Source organism: Ranitomeya variabilis, chromosome 5 (genome assembly GCF_051348905.1).
Source record: "Ranitomeya variabilis isolate aRanVar5 chromosome 5, aRanVar5.hap1, whole genome shotgun sequence".
Taxonomy (NCBI): domain Eukaryota; kingdom Metazoa; phylum Chordata; class Amphibia; order Anura; family Dendrobatidae; genus Ranitomeya; species Ranitomeya variabilis.
This window is the reverse complement of record NC_135236.1, coordinates 621,501,545-621,521,284: the sequence shown is the minus strand read 5'-3', so window position 1 is coordinate 621,521,284 and position 19,740 is coordinate 621,501,545. Positions and strand designations below refer to the sequence as shown.

General features: G+C 42.1%; 1 protein-coding gene across 1 annotated transcript in view; it reads right to left on the bottom strand.

The window, feature by feature from the left end:
- GABRB2 (gamma-aminobutyric acid type A receptor subunit beta2) overlaps positions 1-17,907 on the bottom strand; it is a 528,104-nt gene extending 510,197 nt beyond the window's left edge. Inside the window, exons 1-3 of the mRNA XM_077266112.1 lie at positions 17,505-17,907; positions 17,308-17,399; positions 16,790-16,857 (exon numbers count right to left, since the gene is read on the bottom strand). Coding sequence (XP_077122227.1) covers positions 16,790-16,857; positions 17,308-17,399; positions 17,505-17,581 — 237 coding nt within the window. The 5' untranslated portion in view covers positions 17,582-17,907. The remainder of the gene's footprint in view (positions 1-16,789; positions 16,858-17,307; positions 17,400-17,504) is intronic.
- Between the last annotated feature and the right edge of the window lie 1,833 nt (positions 17,908-19,740).

Here is a 19,740-nt window from a genome sequence, read left to right as displayed (position 1 = left end):
GAGTGAAACACATTTTAGGAGCTTGCATTAAGTACAATTTCATTGCCTTTTCCTTACTAGAATGAGAACAGGCATTTTTAGAATAGGTGGGAGTCATGTAACTTGCAAATATCTGACATAGATGCCATGTAATAATATATATATAAATATATATATATATATATAAATATATATATATATATATATATATATATATATATATATATATATAATTGTCTACGGGGTACTTCCATCACGGAAATCCCACGTCGCTGATTAGTCTCGCCAGCTGCCTGTTCTGGCTGCCGTGACCAATCAGCGACGGGCACAGTCCGATTAGTCCCTCCCTACTCCCCTGCAGTCAGTACCCGGTGCCCGCTCCATACTCCCCTCCGGTCACCGCCTCCGGTCACCGCTCACACAGGGTTAATGCCAGCGGTAACGGACCGTGTTATACCGCGGGTAACGCACTACGTTACCGCTGCTATTAACCCTGTGTGTCCCCAACTTTTTACTATTGATGCTGCCTATGCAGCATCAATAGTAAAAAGATCTAATGTTAAAAATAATAAAAAAAACAAAACCTGCTACTCTCACCTTCCGTCGTCCGATGATGCCCTCGCGCCTGCCGCCATCTTCCGTTCCCAGAGATGCATTGCGAAATTACCCAGAAGACTTAGCGGTCTTGCGACACCGCTAAGTCATCTGGGTAATTTTGCAATGCATCCTGGGAACGGAAGATGGCAGCAGCCGCGCGCTCATTGCCGGAGCTTCGCTGGATCCCGGCGGGTGAGTATATAACTATTTTTTATTTTAATTATTTTTTTAACAGGGATATGGTGCCCACACTGCTAAATACTACGTGGGCTGTGTTATATACCACGTGGCTGCTATATACTACATGGGCAGTGTTATATACTGTGTGGGCTGTGTTATACACTATGTTCCCTGTGTTATATTATTATTATTATTTATTGTTATAGCGCCATTTATTCCATGGCGCTTTACAAGTGAGGAGGGGTACACATAATAAAAACAAGTACAATAATCTTGAACAATACAAGTCATAATAGGTACAGTAGGAGAGAGGACCCTGCCCGCGAAGGCTCACAATCTACAAGGGATGGGTGAGGATACAGTAGGTGAGGGTAGAGCTGGTCATGCAGCGGTTTGGTCGATCGGTGGTTACTGCAGGTTGTAGGCTTGTCGGAAGAGGTGGGCCTTCAGATTCTTTTTGAAGGTTTCGATGGTGGGCGAGAGTCTGATGTGTTGTGGTAGAGGGTTCCAGAGTAGGGGTGATACGCGAGAGAAATCTTGTATACGATTGTGGGAAGAGGAGATAAGAGGGGAGTAGAGAAGGAGATCTGGTGAGGATCGGAGGTTGCGTGTAGGAAAGTACCGGGAGATGAGGTCACAGATGTAAGGAGGAGACAGGTTGTGGATGGCTTTGTACGTCATGGTTAGGGTTTTGCACTGGAGTCTCTGGGCAATGGGGAGCCAGTGAAGGGATTGACAGAGGGGAGAGGCCGGAGAATAGCGGGGGGACAGGTGGATTAGTCGGGCAGCAGAGTTTAGAATAGATTGGAGGGGTGCGAGAGTGTTTGAGGGGAGGCCACAGAGCAGGAGGTTGCAGTAGTCAAGGCGAGAGATGATGAGGGCATGGACTAGGGTTTTTGCAGATTCTTGGTTGAGGAATGAATGGATTCGTGCAATATTTTTGAGTTGAAGTCGGCAGGAAGTGGAAAGGGCTTGGATATGTGGTTTGAAGGAGAGATCAGCGTCAAGGATAACCCCGAGGCAGCGAGCTTGTGGGACTGGGGAGAGTGGGCAGCCATTTACTGTAATGGATAGGTTCGTTGGGGGGGTCACGTGAGATGGGGGAAAGATGATGAATTCTGTTTTGTCCATGTTAAGTTTGAGAAATCTAGCGGAGAAGAAGGATGAAATAGTGGACAGACATTGAGGGATTCTGGTTAGTAGGGAGGTGATATCTGGTCCAGAGATGTAGATCTGTGTGTCATCAGCATAGAGGTGATACTGAAAGCCATGAGATTCTTTGAGCTGTCCCAGGCCAAAGGTGTAAATGGAGAAGAGCAGGGGCCCAAGGACTGAACCTTGTGGGACTCCGACAGAGAGGGGGCGAGGTGAGGAGGTGGTGTGTGAGTGGGAGACGCTGAATGTCCGGTCTGTTAGGTATGATGAGATCCAGGATAGGGCCAAGTCTGTGATGCCAAGGGATGAGAGGGCCTGTAATAATAGGGAATGGTCCACTGTGTCAAAGGCAGCCGACAGGTCTGTGTGGCCTGTGCTATATACTACGTCGCCTGTGTGCCTGTGTTATATACTGCGTGGCTGCTATATACTGTGTCAGCTGTGTTATATAGTACATGGGCTGTGTTATATACTGTTTGGGCTGTGTTATATACTGCGTGGCCACTGTAATATACTGCGTGGCCTGTATTAACGCATCGGCTATTCTACAATATGTATGTATGTATGTATATAGCAGCCACATAGTATATAGCACAGGCCACGTAGTATTTGTCTGCTATATACTACATGGCTCCTATATACTACGTGGCCTGTGCTATATACTATGTGGCTGCTGTATACATACATACATATTCTAGAATACCATCTAGTATGCATATATATAACTCAAAATCTGTAGCAGCCCGCTCTATACAAATCCACAGTTCTTGCCCTATTTGGGTGAAATTTGGCACGCCCCCTCTCCACCCACAGGAGCAGAATACTGCACACGTTACATCTCACTAGTGTCCCCCTGTCATGAGATTGGGACCCCCGAAGTTAGGCCCTATATATATATAATGGGGAAATGTGAAATCTGTAGTAGCCCACTGTATACAAATCCACAGTTCTCGCAAGATTTGAGTGAAAACGCCCCCATCTCCACCCACAGGAGCAGAATACTGCACACGTTACATCTCGCTAACGTCCCCCCGTCATGAAATTGGGGCTCCCAAAGTTAGGCCCTATACATATAATGGAGAAATGTGAAGGTGAAAGTAAAAGTGGTGAGGGGAAAACAACAGTTGTGACTGACAGGGACGGACTACAGCGACGGCGCCAAAGACTCGCTGCTAAAGGGGCCGCACCACCACACACAAATATTTCACAAACACCATACAAACATTACATAGAGAGCACACATACACCAACCAACAAGCACAACACCACACAAATGCCACAACACACCACACAAACACCAGACCACTCTAGACACACACAACACAAACACCACCCCACAAATACCACATGCACACCACACACACACACACACACGCATGCAAAGACACTCAGCTGGATGTACCCTACGCACACGGACGAACATTACTGAGCAGCAATATTGGTCAGTTGAAAAATGCCTCATAGTAAGATTGTCATTATTGCTTACTATACAGGGAGCTTTCATCTCTGAAGCTGCTGAGGTAAAGTGAAAGCTGAGCTCTGATTGGTTGCTATGGTAAACTAGACAAGTCTGCCTGTGAGGCGGTGTTCATTACTGAGATGTGAGCTCCTTCAGGTCATAGTAATACTGTGTGAGGGCTGCTCTGTATTTACTATTCATCCTATTACATCGCTTATCAGTGTCAGGTGAATACTAAAGGGTCATAATACTAAGGACTGTTTTTTAAAATGCCACTCAAAAAAAACACCATCTATTGGGCAAGTTCATCCAAAAGCTATGAAAGCAAAATTGTGTCAAAGAGCCGAGACAAGTGAACAACGTGACTCGCGGCTTGAAAACAAACGGATGAGACAGGCTAAATGTAGGGCAGCTGAGACATCAGAGCAACGGGAATGTCGTCTTAACAAGAATCGGATAAGGCACGCTGAAGCAAGGAATATGGAAACATCTGAGCAAAAGGATGAATGTTGTGAAAATGACTGCATAGGACATATGCAACGTGTGCAAAGATGCAGGCAGGTTGATTTGAGTTTGGAAGCATTTCAATACAACCCAATTCATGGTGAAAACATTTTAATTTTTGATAAAAAATAGTTAAAAAAAATGATTGTAATAGTTTATACTACAAAATATGAATATTTAAATTCAATAAAAATGTTGAAATAAAAAAAAGTTTGTTGTTCACATCAATGTTACAACAAATTAGTAAAATGTCAAAATAATAAAAATTTAAAAGTGGACAATTTTCTACTGTAGCACTATGAAAATGTCAATTTTTTTGCCACTGGAAAATGAAAAAAATTGTGGACAGAGATTGGATAGGGTCACAAGAACAGCAGATGTAGCGGGCACCACATCAATGTACACAACAGGGATCTACAAAGTGCATATAAACAGCACAGAGGAAAAGCAAGAAAAAGGATTTGCACAAACAAGGGATCAACCTGAATATTATACTTTATTTAAATGACTTATATAAACAAGGCAAAGAAGGTAACAAATTTAAAAACATTTAAAAACCAAAAAAAAGGCTAGATAGCCCAACCATAATCACCCCAAACGGACCCAACAATGCAATGATGGTAGTGCTCATCTATATATATAATTGTCTAAGGGTTTTTCTGTCTGTCTGTCCTGGAAATCCCGCGGTGATGTCATAAAGGTTGCCTCGACCAATCAGCGATGGGCACAGTCTGCCGCGAATTCGCCTCGACCAATCAGCGACGGGCACAGTATCGATGTAGATGTCATAATGGTTGCCATGGCGACGATGATGTCATAAAGGTTGCCTCGACCAATCAGAGACAGGCACAGTCTGCCACAAATTCTGGAATCATCATTGTCCATATACTACGGGGACATGCATATTCTAGAAAACCCGATGCATTAGGCCCGCCTGGGCCCCGACCAATCAGCGACAGGCACAGTATCGACGTAGATGTCATAATGGTTGCCATGGCGATTATGATGTCATAAAGGTTGCCTCGACCAATCAGCGACGGACACAGTCTGCCGCAAATTCTGGAATCATCATTGTCCATATACTACGAGGATATGCATATTCTAGAATACCCGATGCGTTAGAATCGGGCCACAATCTAGTCTACTATATAATTGTCTAAGGGGTACTTCCGTCTGTCTGTCTGTCACGGATATTCATTGGTCGCGGCCTCTGTCATGGAATCCAAGTCGCTGATTGGTCATGGCAAAACGCCCACGATCATTGCCACGACCAATCAGCGATGCGCACAATCCGGAAGAAAATGGCCGCTCCTTACTCCCCGCACTCACTGCCCGGCGCCCGCATACGCTGTCCGGTCACCGCTCACACAGGGTTAATGCCGGCGGTAACGGACATTGTAAAGCCGCGGGTAACACACTCCGTAACCGCTGCTATTAACCCTGTGTGTCCCCAATTTTTTACTATTGATGCTGCCTATGCGGCATCAATAGTAAAAAAATGTAATGTTAAAAATAATAAAAAAACAAAAAACCTGCTATACTCACACTCCGTAGTTCGCCGAGCCGCTCGCATCGGCCGCCATCTTCCGTTCCCGACGATGTATTGTGAAATTACCCAGAAGACTTAGCGGTCTCGCGTCGGTAACCGCTTCCTGGATCCAGGCGCCAACGGAAGGTGAGTATATAAATATTTTTTTATTTTAATTCTTTTTTTTTTTTTTTTTTTTTTTTTTAACAGGGATATCATGCCCACATTGCTATATACGTGGGCTGCGCAATATACAACGTGGGCTGCACAATATACTACATGGGCTGCGCAGTATAATATGTGGGCTGCGCAATATACTATATGGGCTGCGCAATGTACAACATGGGCTGCGCAGTATACAACGTAGGCTGTGCAATATACTACGTGGACTGCGCAATATACTACATGGGCTGGGCAATATACAACGTGGGCTGCTCAATATACAACGTGGGCTGTGCAATGTACTGTGTGGGCTGTGCAATGCACTGCGTGGGCTGCGCAATGTACTGCGTGGGCTGCGCAATGTACTACGTGGGATGTGCTATACACGACGCATACATATTCTAGAATACCCGATGCGTTAGAATCGGGCCACCATCTAGTACATGATATAAATAGGTTAAGTGCAAATCTCTCTCTCTCTCTCTCTATATATATATATATATATATATAAATACAATACAATAGGCTGCCAGCTGACCCATCAAAAAAGGCTTTTTATGTAGGACAAAGGAGATATAGTGGTGGGTATCCTGTCCCCACAGAGTAAAACACCTATACGTCCTGCCAACCCTATATTATGTACAATTAAAGTGCACTACCAACAAAGCACCCCCTGGCATAAAAGAAATAAAGAGTCATACTGACCCCAAATGTCACTCAGATATAATGCCCAGCCTAGACAAAAAATCCCAAATAATAGCACAAGGAGTGTTTGAACGGCCGGCATACCAATTCCATAGTGGTGGTCAGATTTGCCAGAGCAATAGCACAATACCAAATGCAGTCCGTGAGGGAGTGAGAAGGCTTTGTTGGTAGTGCACTTTAATTGTACATAATATAGGGTTGGCAGGACGTATAGGTGTTTTACTCTGTGGGGACAGGATACCCACCACTATATCTCCTATGTCCTACATAAAAAGCCTTTTTTGATGGGTGAGCTGGCAGCCTATTGTATTGTATTTTTTATATATATATATGAGAGTTTCTATATTTGGAGATTTGTTCTTAACCTATTTATATCATGTATGAGCACTACCATCATTGCATTGTTGGGTCCGTTTGGGGTGATTATGGTTGGGCTATCTAGCCTTTTTTTGGTTTTTAAATGTTTTTAAATTTGTTGCCCTCTTTGCCTTGTTTGTATAAGTCACTTAAATAAAGTATAATATTCAGGTTGATCCCTTGTGTGTGCATATCCTTTTTCTTGCTTTTCCAGATTGGATAGGGTGTGACAAAGCATGCCCGTCAAATTTATGAAAATCTATGCAACTAAACTGGTGTAAATTACCCAGAAATGTACGGCAGTGCATGACTGGAATAACATAGATAGCAGTAGGGCACGTTGGCTGAAAGATGTGCTAAATTAGGAGGCACATGCCTATTAATGAAATAATGCAGTGCACAGTTCATCTACGCTGGCATGCAAAGTATCAATCTTGATGAATCAGGCCCAAAGATTTAATTACTAAAATATCCAGTAACATTGGGGACATTGGTACTGATACAAATTTTATCTAAGTGAAATACATACAGATGTCTCCTTCTTTACTTTGGGTTGAGATTTCAAAGGTGTGATGGTGCAAGATGACCAACAGCATTACTCTGTCAGGATTTGTAACTAAAGCTATTTTTTTTTTTTTTATTTAAGGCTGCTTATCTCGTATCCCACATCTAGAAATATCTCAAGCTAAGGGGAAATTTCAGGAAGGACATAAAACAGGAGAACATCCACTTTGCCCCAGCTATCGTAACACCAAGCTTTTTGTCTTTGTCTCCAGGTTTTATATTTTTCTTTCTCACATGAAACAACAAAATCAGCAACACTGAGCATACTCTTTAGAAAGTAAACACATAAAGGAGAGCTGAGGAGAGTTTTATCTGACTGCGTAAAAATGAAATGGAAAGTTAAAGTGGTTATCCAGTGAAGATGTCACACACATCTGTTCTATGGATAGGTGACAACTAGAGATGGGTGATCCCGGACAGTAAAGTTTGGGGTCCGTACCAAACACCTACCCCGAACACAGACTTCTCCAGTAAGTCTGTGCTACTGTTCGGGTTCGGCACTCCAAACATCGGATGTTTCCCACACTGTCATCTGCATGACAGCGCGAGAAACACTAGTGGCTCTGATCTTACTGCTGGTTAGAGAGCTGCAGTTCCCACACTGTCAGATGCCCGAGTGAGCCAGCCGCTGTAACCAGGGGTAAAAAGTTTACTTCCGGTCACAGGCGTCAGCTGATGGGAGTATTCATCAGCAGGCGCCTGAACTATATATAAATAAATACATTTAAAATATGGCGTGGGTTCTCCTCTATTTTTGGTAACCAGCATGGTGGGCTGCAACCCTCAGTTGTCAGCTTTATCATGGCTGGTTATCAGGAATAAAGGGCTCCCACACCATTTTTTAAAATATTTAAATAAATCATTTAAAAAATGTCATGGGGTCCCCCCATTTTTGACAACCAGCCAAGCTAAAGCAGACAGCTGGGGGCTGGTATTCTCAGGTTGGTGACGGGCCATGGATATTGCCCCCAGCCTGAAAATAGCAGCCCGCAGCCCCCACAGGAAAGGTGCATTTATTAGATGTGCCAATTCTTCCACTTTTCCAGGTTCTTCCCACATGCCCTGTGTCGGTGGCAAGTGAAGTTAATATTTGTGGGGTTGATGTCACCTTTTGTATTGTCAGGTGACACCAAGCCCACAGATTAGTAATGGAGAGGCGTCTATAAGAACTTTCTCATGCAGTGAGCGGTACCGGAAATGAGTTCAACGGGATTAATCTATGAACTCCAGTGAAGTGTCTCACTATGGGAGCTCTTCGCTAGACATTGACAGGAGCAAATATGATCCTGTCAATGCATGTCAGCTGATGGGGAGAGTGGTCACTAATGTGACTGCTCTCCAAATCATCCAAAGCCTAGTATCATTGTTGTTTATTATTTTCAGGGTTTTTTTAACAGGGGGTGCGGGCTTCACTGCAATGGGCATAAGGTGAGTATAAATTTGTTTTTTATGTTTAAATAAAAAAAGTAAAATGATGCATAATTTTATTTCAAATAAAGGACTTTATTCTGGGTGTGTGTTTATATACAATATGACTATAGGATTAGAAATGGATAGGCATCTTATAGATGCCTCTCCATTATTAACCCATGGTCATGAGGTCACCTGACAATAGAAAGGTGACATCCACCCCACAAATATTAACCCACTTGCCAGCACCATAGGGCAAGTGGGAAGAGTCGGGCAAAGCACCAGAATTGGTGCATCTAATAGATGCGCCTTTTCTGAGGAGGCTGTGGGCTGCTATTTTTAGGCTGGGGGGGCAATATCCATGGCCCCTTACCAGCCTGAGAATACCAGCCCCCAGTTATCTGCTTTAGCTTGCCTGGTTGTCAAAAATGGGGGGACCCCACGCCGTTTTTTTAAATAATTAAAAATACAGTGTGGGGACTCCTCTATTCTTGATAACCAGCCATGATAAAGCAGACAGCAGAGGGTTGCAGCCTGCAGCTGTCAGTTTTGCCATTCTATTTATCAAAAATAAAGGGGAACCCACACAATTTGTATTCATTTATTTATTTATTTATAGTGCAGATGCCGGATAATGAATACTCCCATCAAGTGGCGCCTGCTCTCGATGTTACCAGCGACAGCAGGTGTTGGCTGATGGGAGTAGTTCTCCCATCAGCTGACACCTGTGACAGGAGGTAAACTCTTTTCCTCCAGCTACAGCTTGAGAAACGCAGATCTCTGAGCAGCGTAATGATCTTATTGATGATCAGAGGTGTTTGCCGTGTTGTCATGCAAATGACAGTGTGGCAAACAATGGATGTTCGGGTAAAGGGGTCCAGGCTCGGGTTCACGTAATGTTTTGGTACCCAAACCAAACATTTTTTTTAACTGTTTAGCAGAATTGCCGAACTTGAACATCCAGGGGTTCGCCCATCACAAGTGATAACTTATAGATCAGTAGGGGTTCGAATGATCAGAAGATTGGGGCACTTTTACCCCCATTTGGAATAATGCAGCAGTGCAAATGTCCGAACAGCACTCCATTCATTTCTATTTTTTGCTGTCAAGCTCGAAGCTCGACTGTTTCTGACCAGCTCCATATGGAATGAATGGAGCGGAGGTAGGACATGTAAATTGAGGCTTATTTCTAAATGAGGATAACGAGGATAAAAGTTCCCTATTCTATCAATTGGTCAGTGTCACCAAGTTATCACTTTTACTAAGGATAGGTGCTGAAAATTCTTCTTCGGGCAACCCCTTTAGAGAGAATCTTTGACTAGGTTTAAGTTTCCCAATCTGAGCACATAAAATAAGGAAACCGATCCCAGCAATGGGCTACTTACTTCATGTAGTATTGATGCACCACTTTTTTTATCTGCTAAAGGTATGCCAGACTCTCAATGATGAGCTCTGCCTTTCTTTGTACATGTCATTATTGACAGCTAGGCATAGTTTGAAAGCAGTTGAGGACAATAACATACATACAAGACTTAGGATTAAAAACATGGAAACTTAAGAATAGATGCAAACCAGAGTATCAACATAATCACAAGGTAATGCTAACAAATGATGGAAAATTCAAAAAAGTACTTCAAATCCCAAACATTCATTGTCATGTTAGATATGATACAAATGCCATCATTTATAGCCAAAATGACTCTCACTGTGCACTGCCAACAGTTACCACAAGCACATCGCCCTAAAGACTGGTATTGGTTTGCCATGGAGACACTTATTTCCACCATTGTGCTCACTTTGTACGAGCATGAATCTGCTATTCACATTCAGGTCCAAATGCTGAATGTTACTTTTAGATTCAGCATCAACCAGGGCTGTAAAATTGTTTGATGTATTCACAACCCTTTACCCAAAATACTTCCCTCATCCAAATATCCCAAACATACATTATTCTAAACCATTAAATTCACATTGAGTATGTAGACAATACATAACAAATTATATTTTCTCAGTACTAAACCCATATTCTCATCGTTCACTTTCCAAAGTTTTACAATTTCACAAACAAATTGCTGTCCTGAGAGGTTGTCCCAAAAAAAGTTTCCTTTACTTGATTTTTATTCAAGACTAATGAAAAAAATATTCAAGCTGCCCTGTTCTGGAATCCAGTCTGGTCCTTTATAGCAGCCATACAAGTCTTCACTTCTGCCGCTGGCACCCTGACCCTGTGCAAGACCTTGCAACGTTATGACATTAATAGTAGACATGAGAAAATTAAAAAAAAAAAAATCACAGAACCACAAAACTTTGGTCCAGCATCCAGGTCAGTATTTCATGGCCATTGAACGAGAATCATGCCAACTGCATCTTACTTTCCGGTATCTATGGCTTCTCTTTTGATAAGCTTGCCTGGCACGATGTCATGTGTGTATGAGATCGCAAAGATGGTGTTGCACCAAGTCGGTTGATCAAAAAAGGAGCCTCAGATCCCTTTAGGTAGGAAATATTTCACAGCGTTCTCATCCAGCAGTAAATGAATACTGACCTGCCCACTGAACCGGAGTCCTGAAAATCAAATCGCTCATCTCTAATTAACAGTGGTCACAAACACATGGGTGTAGCCAGAAGTGGTGAAGAAAAGGGTTGAGTTATGGTAGAAAGCATGGGAAAATTAAGACCTCTGAATGAACTGTATCTGGAAAAAACATAAAAACATTCCACGATGAGGTTAGGATAGTGTCTGAGTTGGTCAAATCTGCAATGTACGGCATAGTCACTACAAATGTAGACCAGAGTGAATTTAACAAAGAAGAAGCCACAGAGCTTACCCAAGAAGAACTGGCCCCAGAAAACAACTAGTTAACTAAGTTCCGGTGGGCAGACCCCCATTATTGATGATCACTCCTAAGGAAACAACATTAATTTCGTAGAACTAGAAAACGCTATTAAACATGTTCATGAAACCTTTAGCAACTCTTCTCCCCTTGGCTGTCGAAATTTTACTGCAAAGTGGATTCCGGCCCAAATCTTTTCAACATTTCCTTTTCATCATACATTTTGCTCAAAAAGAATTTATGTCACCACGGGTCACTGAACAAACAACCTTAAATTGGTTTTGATCAATGTTTCCATTAGAAGCACAGAAAGTTTCAAATGTCCTACTGGCCACAATGTATGACGTGTATGTATACTTCAATATGATAATAGTTCTCCAAATTCCTGTAGTATTGTAACGGTCACTTGGCTAGGTGTCGTTCCCCGATCGGTAAACATATGCATATATTAACTTTATGCTTGCAATGCCTAGTTGCTGCTTGGACACATATTCTTGACCCTTTTACGCAAATATCATTCCATGAGGATGTAGAGCTGACAGCATTCATGGCAAGAGCTAATGCTCCAAGAACTCCATTTATTTATTTACCATTGAGCCTACACCACACCTCAGTCTCTTTTAGGGCCATACCCCATTGCCGTATTCAGAAACGTCCGATCTACTAAAATATAAAAATAATTACTCCGATCGGTAAACGGCGTAATGAGAAAAATAAAAATCAAAATTCCAGAATTACGTTTTTTTGCTCACGGCTCAAAATATTGTTTCCATCCCAAAATTGTATCAATAAAAACATCAGCCCAGCATGCAAAAAATAAGCCCTCAACCAGACCCAGATCCCGAAAAATTGAGATGCTACGGTACTCGGAAAATGACAGTTTTTTTTTTTTTTTACAAACTTTGGATTTGTTTTTCACTACTTAAATAAAAAAGAACATATACATGTTTGGTATCTACGAAATCATAATGACCTGGGGAATCAAAATGGCAAGTCAGTTTTAGCATTTAGTGAACATGTTAAAAAAAAAAAACTATTGTGAAATTGCACTTTTTATGCAACTTTACAGCACTTAGAATGTTCTTTCCCCTTTTCCAGTAAACTATACGGTAAAACCAATGGTGTGGTTCAAAAGTAAAACTCGTCCCGCAAAAAACAAGCCCTCACATGGCCATACGGACTGAAAAATAAAAAAAGTTATAGCTCTTTGGAAGAAGGGGAGCAAAAAATAAAACTGAAATATTATTACAAATTTTTAGTCCAGGAGTAAATCCACACGGAATGGATTTTCTACAGATTTTACCAGTGGCTTTGCGCTGCTAAACTTCTCAGAGAATTACAGTGTAAGGCAAGTTGATGACATTTTTCCCTTCTCGTCCACATGCTAGATACTACTTTTTCATGCTAAAACTGACATGCAGATTTTCAGTTTCCATTGTGGATTTTCTCTGCAGATTTCACCGCTTGATGCACTGTAGCAGAAGTGAAAAACTGTGTTGAATTTACATCCAAATCCATTCTAAAATCTGTATATAAAATGAGGATTTTCCAGTGGAGAACCGGAATCCACTGTGAAATCCGCTGCAGACTTTTTCAAGTAAATACGAACTTACTATAAATCTTTCTTCTGATGTCCCCTTTTTAACATGCGCATTTTATCCACTTTTTTTAAACAAAGTACATAACAATTATAGTTCTATGCATTGGGGCTGTTCACATGTTGTTTTTTTTGCCGACTGCAAAAAAAAAAGAGAGACATGCCCATTTTTCATCCAAGTCATGAATCAAAATTGCATATTCAAGTCTATGGGTCTGTGAAAAACTCGGCCAAATTGTAGATGGCATCTTAGGGCTGTCTAATTTTCATGTCTGTTTGCAACGAGAAACTTAAGAAATCGCCATCAGTATCTTACTGCATATGAAAGGGAAACTGACAGTAAAAACTGAAACACTGATGAAAATCTGATCCAGCACTGATGATATTTTTTATTTCCCACAAGAAGTGAAAAATTTATATGTGAATAGGGCCCAAGTGTTGCATAAAAATTTCACTGTGGTTTTCAGCCTTAACATTGCAACTGGTAAAATCCGAAATTCGCAGCAAATATAAATATATACAGAATTAGCAGATTCTAAAAACTATAACATTCCCGAACATCTGGGCTTATTTTTCTGCCGAGTGTGGGTTTTCTAGAATTCCAGTTAGTAGTACTGACCTGCATTTTGTTATGGAAGGTGACTGCAGAACGCGACCAAAATCTTCAACAGTTTCGCAACATATGACCATAACTCCTCGAAACTCAATAAACCAATTTTTGCAGTGGGCATTAACTTTTATAACCTGTAGGCCACATGTTTTTTGGGGGTTTTTTTATACTTTTTTTCACATTTTTGGCTAAATGAACTGTGCGGTAAAACACATCCCTGCCTGTTTTATCACAGGAGTGAGGGTTTCTTCTACATCTCTAGTTGCCTGAGCTCATGAAAAAATTAATTTGGTGACATGAGCACAGCAGCAGCCGCAGCTCCTACATCTCTGAGTTGATTTAGTGTGAGCTCAGGGGACTGGAGACACAGCAAAAACACTCACTCCTGTGATAAAAGTCAGCGAAATGCGTTACCTTACAGAAAACAGCAGCTACAAGCCACTGCTATGTTGTCTGTTGTCTTTCTCCCCTGGCTAGGAACTTTGGTATGTGCCAACAATGTCCCAGCACAGTCATACACAGCCATTACACAGTACACAGTAGGGGCACATTTACGAGATTATCTAAGCACAGGAATAATTTTTAACACATCCATTTGTGGAAGATCTATTGATTAAAATGTACTATGTTCATGGGATAACGGCTTTAGGGAAATTCTTCAATTTTTTTTACCATTTCTTATTTGCATGTGATTGCTTATATGGATTCTTAGCAACATGCACTGCCACCATTGGATGACATCAGTAAACCTCCATGCTCCTGTGGACTTCCGGTGGTTTCTCTTACTATAGTGCTGAAGAACCGCTGTGGCATTCTACATTTTTAGTAAAAGATGAAATGCTGAAGCATAAAATAGAAGGTAAGCACTATTTATTTATTTATTTTATAAATGCCGTCTTTTAGAAAAAGGAAGGAGAAACCAACAAGCAAGCCATCGTCTGCATATGGTTTTCTTCATCTATTCACAGCAATATGGTTTGTTTGGCAACAATTATTTTGTTGACTTTTTTTTTTCTGTTTCAGCATTGGAATGAGATCTCCAGGAAAAGAACCAACGACAACATCACATTTGCTGTGAAGTCTCCAGGAAATCAATCGCAAATAGAATGCATGAAAACACATAGGGGGGACATATGCTAATCACATGTGCGCCAAATCGGTAAGGAAATTGGGGCTTCTTAAAGAAAATATCTGATAAAATGGTCTCAAATCTAAATCAAGTCAAATCAAATGAGCCTGGATCCAATCCCAACTGTCCGGGGAATGGATGTCATTATATTTGTACAACCAAAGAGCAACCGAAATGAATGCAGTTTCACTACAACGTTACAAATCCATCCATCCATCTATCTATCCATCCAACTATCCATCCATCCATCTATCCAACTATCCATCCAACTATCCATCCAACTATCCATCCAACTATCCATCCAACTATTCATCCAACTATTCATCCATCTATCCATCCAACTATCCATCTATCCATCCATCCATCTATCCATCTATCTATTATCCAGAAAAATGAAGGCAGCACTCCAATAGAGAAAAAATAAATGTGGTTCATTGGCCCATGTGCGACGTTTCAGTCCAAGATGTGGACCTTTCTCAACCTTGAGAAAGGTCCACATCTTGGACTGAAACGTCACACATGGGCCAGTAAACCACATGTATTTTTTCTATAGGAGTGCTGCCTTCATTTTTCTGGATAATAGCATGAGGTTTGGTACATACCTGGAAGGATTTTTTGCACCCTTAGTTTTCTTTTGGTGCTGCTTTTTGTTTTCTTTTTCTACATCCATCTATCTATCCATCTATCCATCTATCTATCATCTATCAATCTATCCATCCATCCATCCATTCATTCATCTATCCATCCATCCATCATCCATCCATCTATCCATCCATCTATCCACCTATCTGTCCATCTATCTACCCATCCATCTCTCTATCCATCCATCCATCTATTCATCCATCTATCCATCCATCTATCTATCTATCTATCCATCATCCATCTATCTATCCATCTATCCATCCATCTATCTATCCATCATCCATCTATCTATCCATCCATCTATTTATCTATCCATCCATCTATCTGTCCATCTATCCATCCATCTATCCTCCTATCCATCCATCCATCTATCTTTCTATCAATCTATCCATCCATCTATCTGTCCATCTATCCATCTATCCTCCTATCCATCCATCTATCTATCCATCCATCTATTTATCTATCCATCCATCCATCTGTCCATCTATCCATCCATCTATCCTCCCATCCATCCATCCACCTATCCATCCATCCATCTATCCTCTTATCCATCCATCTATCTATCCATCCATCTACCCATCCATCTATCCACCTATCTATCTATCCATCCAACTGTAACCTTATTTTTTGTTGGAGACCTAGCACACTAATAAATAATAAAACAGTTGCAAAAAGGAAAGAAAAAGCAGTTTGCATATATTAAGAGGTTAAATGATTGCCATTGTAACAGCTTTACCACATCGCCTGATGTTTACATAGAGCAACATAATATTTACATAAATAAAAAAGTTCATAAAATCCAAACAAACAAAAAAAATAAAAGACAAAACAACTCTGAAACTTCTCCAAGTCTCTTCCAAGAACTGTAATAGAGTAACTGGGACTTGGCTTGAAAGCTAATTTGTCTGTGATCTGCAGTGCAACACATGTGTCAGCAGGGGACGCTATTGCATGAAGTCAGCAAGTCAAAAGCTGCCTCTTGAATTTCAACTAAGTGGTCACAAGCCACAATATACAGAAAGTAAGTGTCAGAGATGAGCAAATCTTCTACAAATGCTCCAGCCCCCCCATCCAGAGCAAATCTCAAACCTGGCGGATTGACCCCACCAAATCTCTAGAGACTACATTAATTGACTGTCCGTAGGGGGCTCCGATAAGCCCTGAAGATCAAATATGTCATTTAAAAACCTGAGAACGTAGTCGCCACATCCCCTGCTGTCATTGATATGTGTAAGGGAAGCCTTTATTACGCCATCGTTGGCGACAAGTATCAACCAAAAATATTATATATATATATATATATATATATATATATATATATATATATATATATATATATATATATATATTTCTTTTTTTTTTTTTTAAATGACTTACCATGTTGACTTCTGACACCATGTCTATGCTGGCGATGTCTATGTTCATGCCAACGGCCACAGGAGGACCTGTAAGCCAACAGTAAGGGTCCACAGTGAGAACTCGAAGAACTTAACTCCTTCCTGCCTGCTAGGGAACGTGCTTCTGTTACTCATCCTATCCGTATGGGTGGCATTAGTACACTAAATACGGGGACCTTTACGTACAGGGGGCACGCAGGAGACATGGTGGCATGGTGCAGACGGACAATGTGGACATGGCCATATCCACGGCAGTGGAACTCGGTGAAAGTGCAGCGTGGGATCGTAATGTGAATGTGTCCCATTAATGCAGGTGATGGAGGCTACTTCTGATCAGATGAAATATTCATACCATCTACATTAGATGTGCAATCATTGGGATGATGGCAGAAGAGCAGAGCGCCGGATGGGAAGGAGACAAGTTGGCTTCAGCTCCAGCATTAGTATTTCACCTGCACCCAAAATTCAGACTAAAAACTACAGATGGCAGCAATTTACCTCCAAAATCTGGCCTCAGACGGATGTCATAGCCTTTCAAGAGTCTGTCAACGGTCTCCTTAACCAGGGACATATTGCTGGGATCATTGGCACTACAAGACAGTAAGCACAGGACATCAGCCATAAGCCCCCCAGCTCCCAGGACCACCAGGGTCCATTTAAAGTAAATGTCCCCGCCAAAATCAGAAATCACTTACCTTTGTGCACAGACCATTGCAATTAGAACTTGGAATGACCAGATCCCAACGTAACCCTTCCTCTGGATCCTCAACATCCCTTTAGCTTTTTGCTATGATTTAGGTGAAGAGCAGAAGACATCCAACTTATTGTGACCAGTGCAGTAATTCTGAAGTGCCGCGCATGCGCATCGCTCAGCACCACATCAAACAGGAGCAGGGCTCGCTTGCTACAGACATAAGGAGCAAATAATGGAAGGGACGGGGGGATGTCCCCCCTCCCCAACTTTTAGGCAACCTCGTGACCTCCTCCCACCCGGGCTAAATGACCCCCGCGGCTCAGCTCGCTCGTCACACTCGTGCTCTGCGCGGTGTGAGCGCGGTGCAGGCGGCAGCGCTTGTCTGGGTATTGCTGCTGCTGCTGCTGCTGCTGACACGGAGGCTGATGTGGGAGTGGAGGAGGGGGTGTGGGAAAAGAACGGGAGCGCGGAGCACCGCAGCCACACAGCCGGCTCCGATCCTGCCCGTCCCTGGCAGCTTAGCGGGCATGTGAGAAAGCCAGCCGTGCCATGCAGTGAGCAGGCAGGACGTGGCCCCTGGGGGCCCCATAGCCAGCCCCCCGCTATTAACCCTCCTCACTGCATTATCATACGGCAGGTGAAAGGAATTAGGAATGGACGTTTTACCTCGCACAGTTTCTAGTCAGGATGGTCACCCTGTATTGGCTATGGGGATGGTCACAGGACCGTGTGTTACGCGGACTGTGTGGCCCTCAGAATTTCATGGCGATGTAGTCACATCAAAATGCCCAATATAAGGCTAGGAGTTGGTGAAAAATCTCTCACAACACAGGCAGGGGATCAGTGTGCGTGCTGTCCGTCATTAGCATCAGAATGGAGAGAAGATTTGTGATTTAGTGGCCCTGACGGGGAAATTACTGATGGGAAAAACTGCGACACAAACGAAATACTGATCGAAAAAGCACACGGATCAGAAACCGAGAAAAAAACTGACACCTGGACCGGACACTGAAAACTGACCAAACGCTGATGGTAAAAACTGACACCTGGACCAGACAGTGAAAACTGACCAAACACTGATGGTAAAAACTGACACCTGGACCAAACACTGATGGAAAAAAACTGAAACACGGACCAAACACTGATGGTAAAAATTGACACCTGGACCAAACACGGATGAAAAAAACTGACAACCGGACCAAACACTGATGAAAAAACTGACACCTGGGCCAAACACTAATGGTAAAATCTGATACCTGGACCAAACACTGATGAAAAAAACTGATACCTGGACCAAACACTGATGGAAAAAACTGACACCTGGACCAAACACTGATGGAAAAAACTGACATTTGGACCAAACACTGATGGAAAAAATGACACCTGGACCAAACACTGATGGAAAAAATGACACCTGGACCAAACACTGATGGAAAAAACTGACACCTGGACCAAACACTGATGGAAAAAACTGACACCTGGACCAAATACTGATGGTAAAAATTAACACCTGGACCAAACACTGATGGAAAAAACTGACACCTGGACCAAACAATGATGGTAAAAATTGACACCTGGACCAAACACTGATAGAAAAAAAACTGACATTTGGACCAAACACTGATGGAAAGAAACTGACACCTGGACCAAACACTGATGGTAAAAATTGACACCTGGACCAAACACTGATAGAAAAAACTGACATTTGGACCAAACACTGATGGAAAGAAACTGACACACGGACCAAACACTGATGGAAAGAAACTGACACACGGACCAAACACTGATGTAAAAACTGACACCTGAACCAAACACTGATGGAAAAAACTGACACCTGGACCAAACACTGATGTAAAAACTGACGCCTAGACCAAACACTGATGGAAAAACTGACACCTGGACCAAACACTGATGGTAAAAACTGACACCTGGACCAAACAATGATGGAAAAAACTGACACCTGGACCAAACACTGATGGTAAAAATTGACACCTGGACCAAACACTGATAGAAAAAACTGACATTTGGACCAAACACTGATGGAAAGAAACTGACACACGGACCAAACACTGATGGAAAGAAACTGACACACGGACCAAACACTGATGTAAAAACTGACACCTGAACCAAACACTGATGGAAAAAACTGACACCTGGACCAAACACTGATGTAAAAACTGACGCCTAGACCAAACACTGATGAAAAAACTGACGCCTAGACCAAACACTGATGGCAA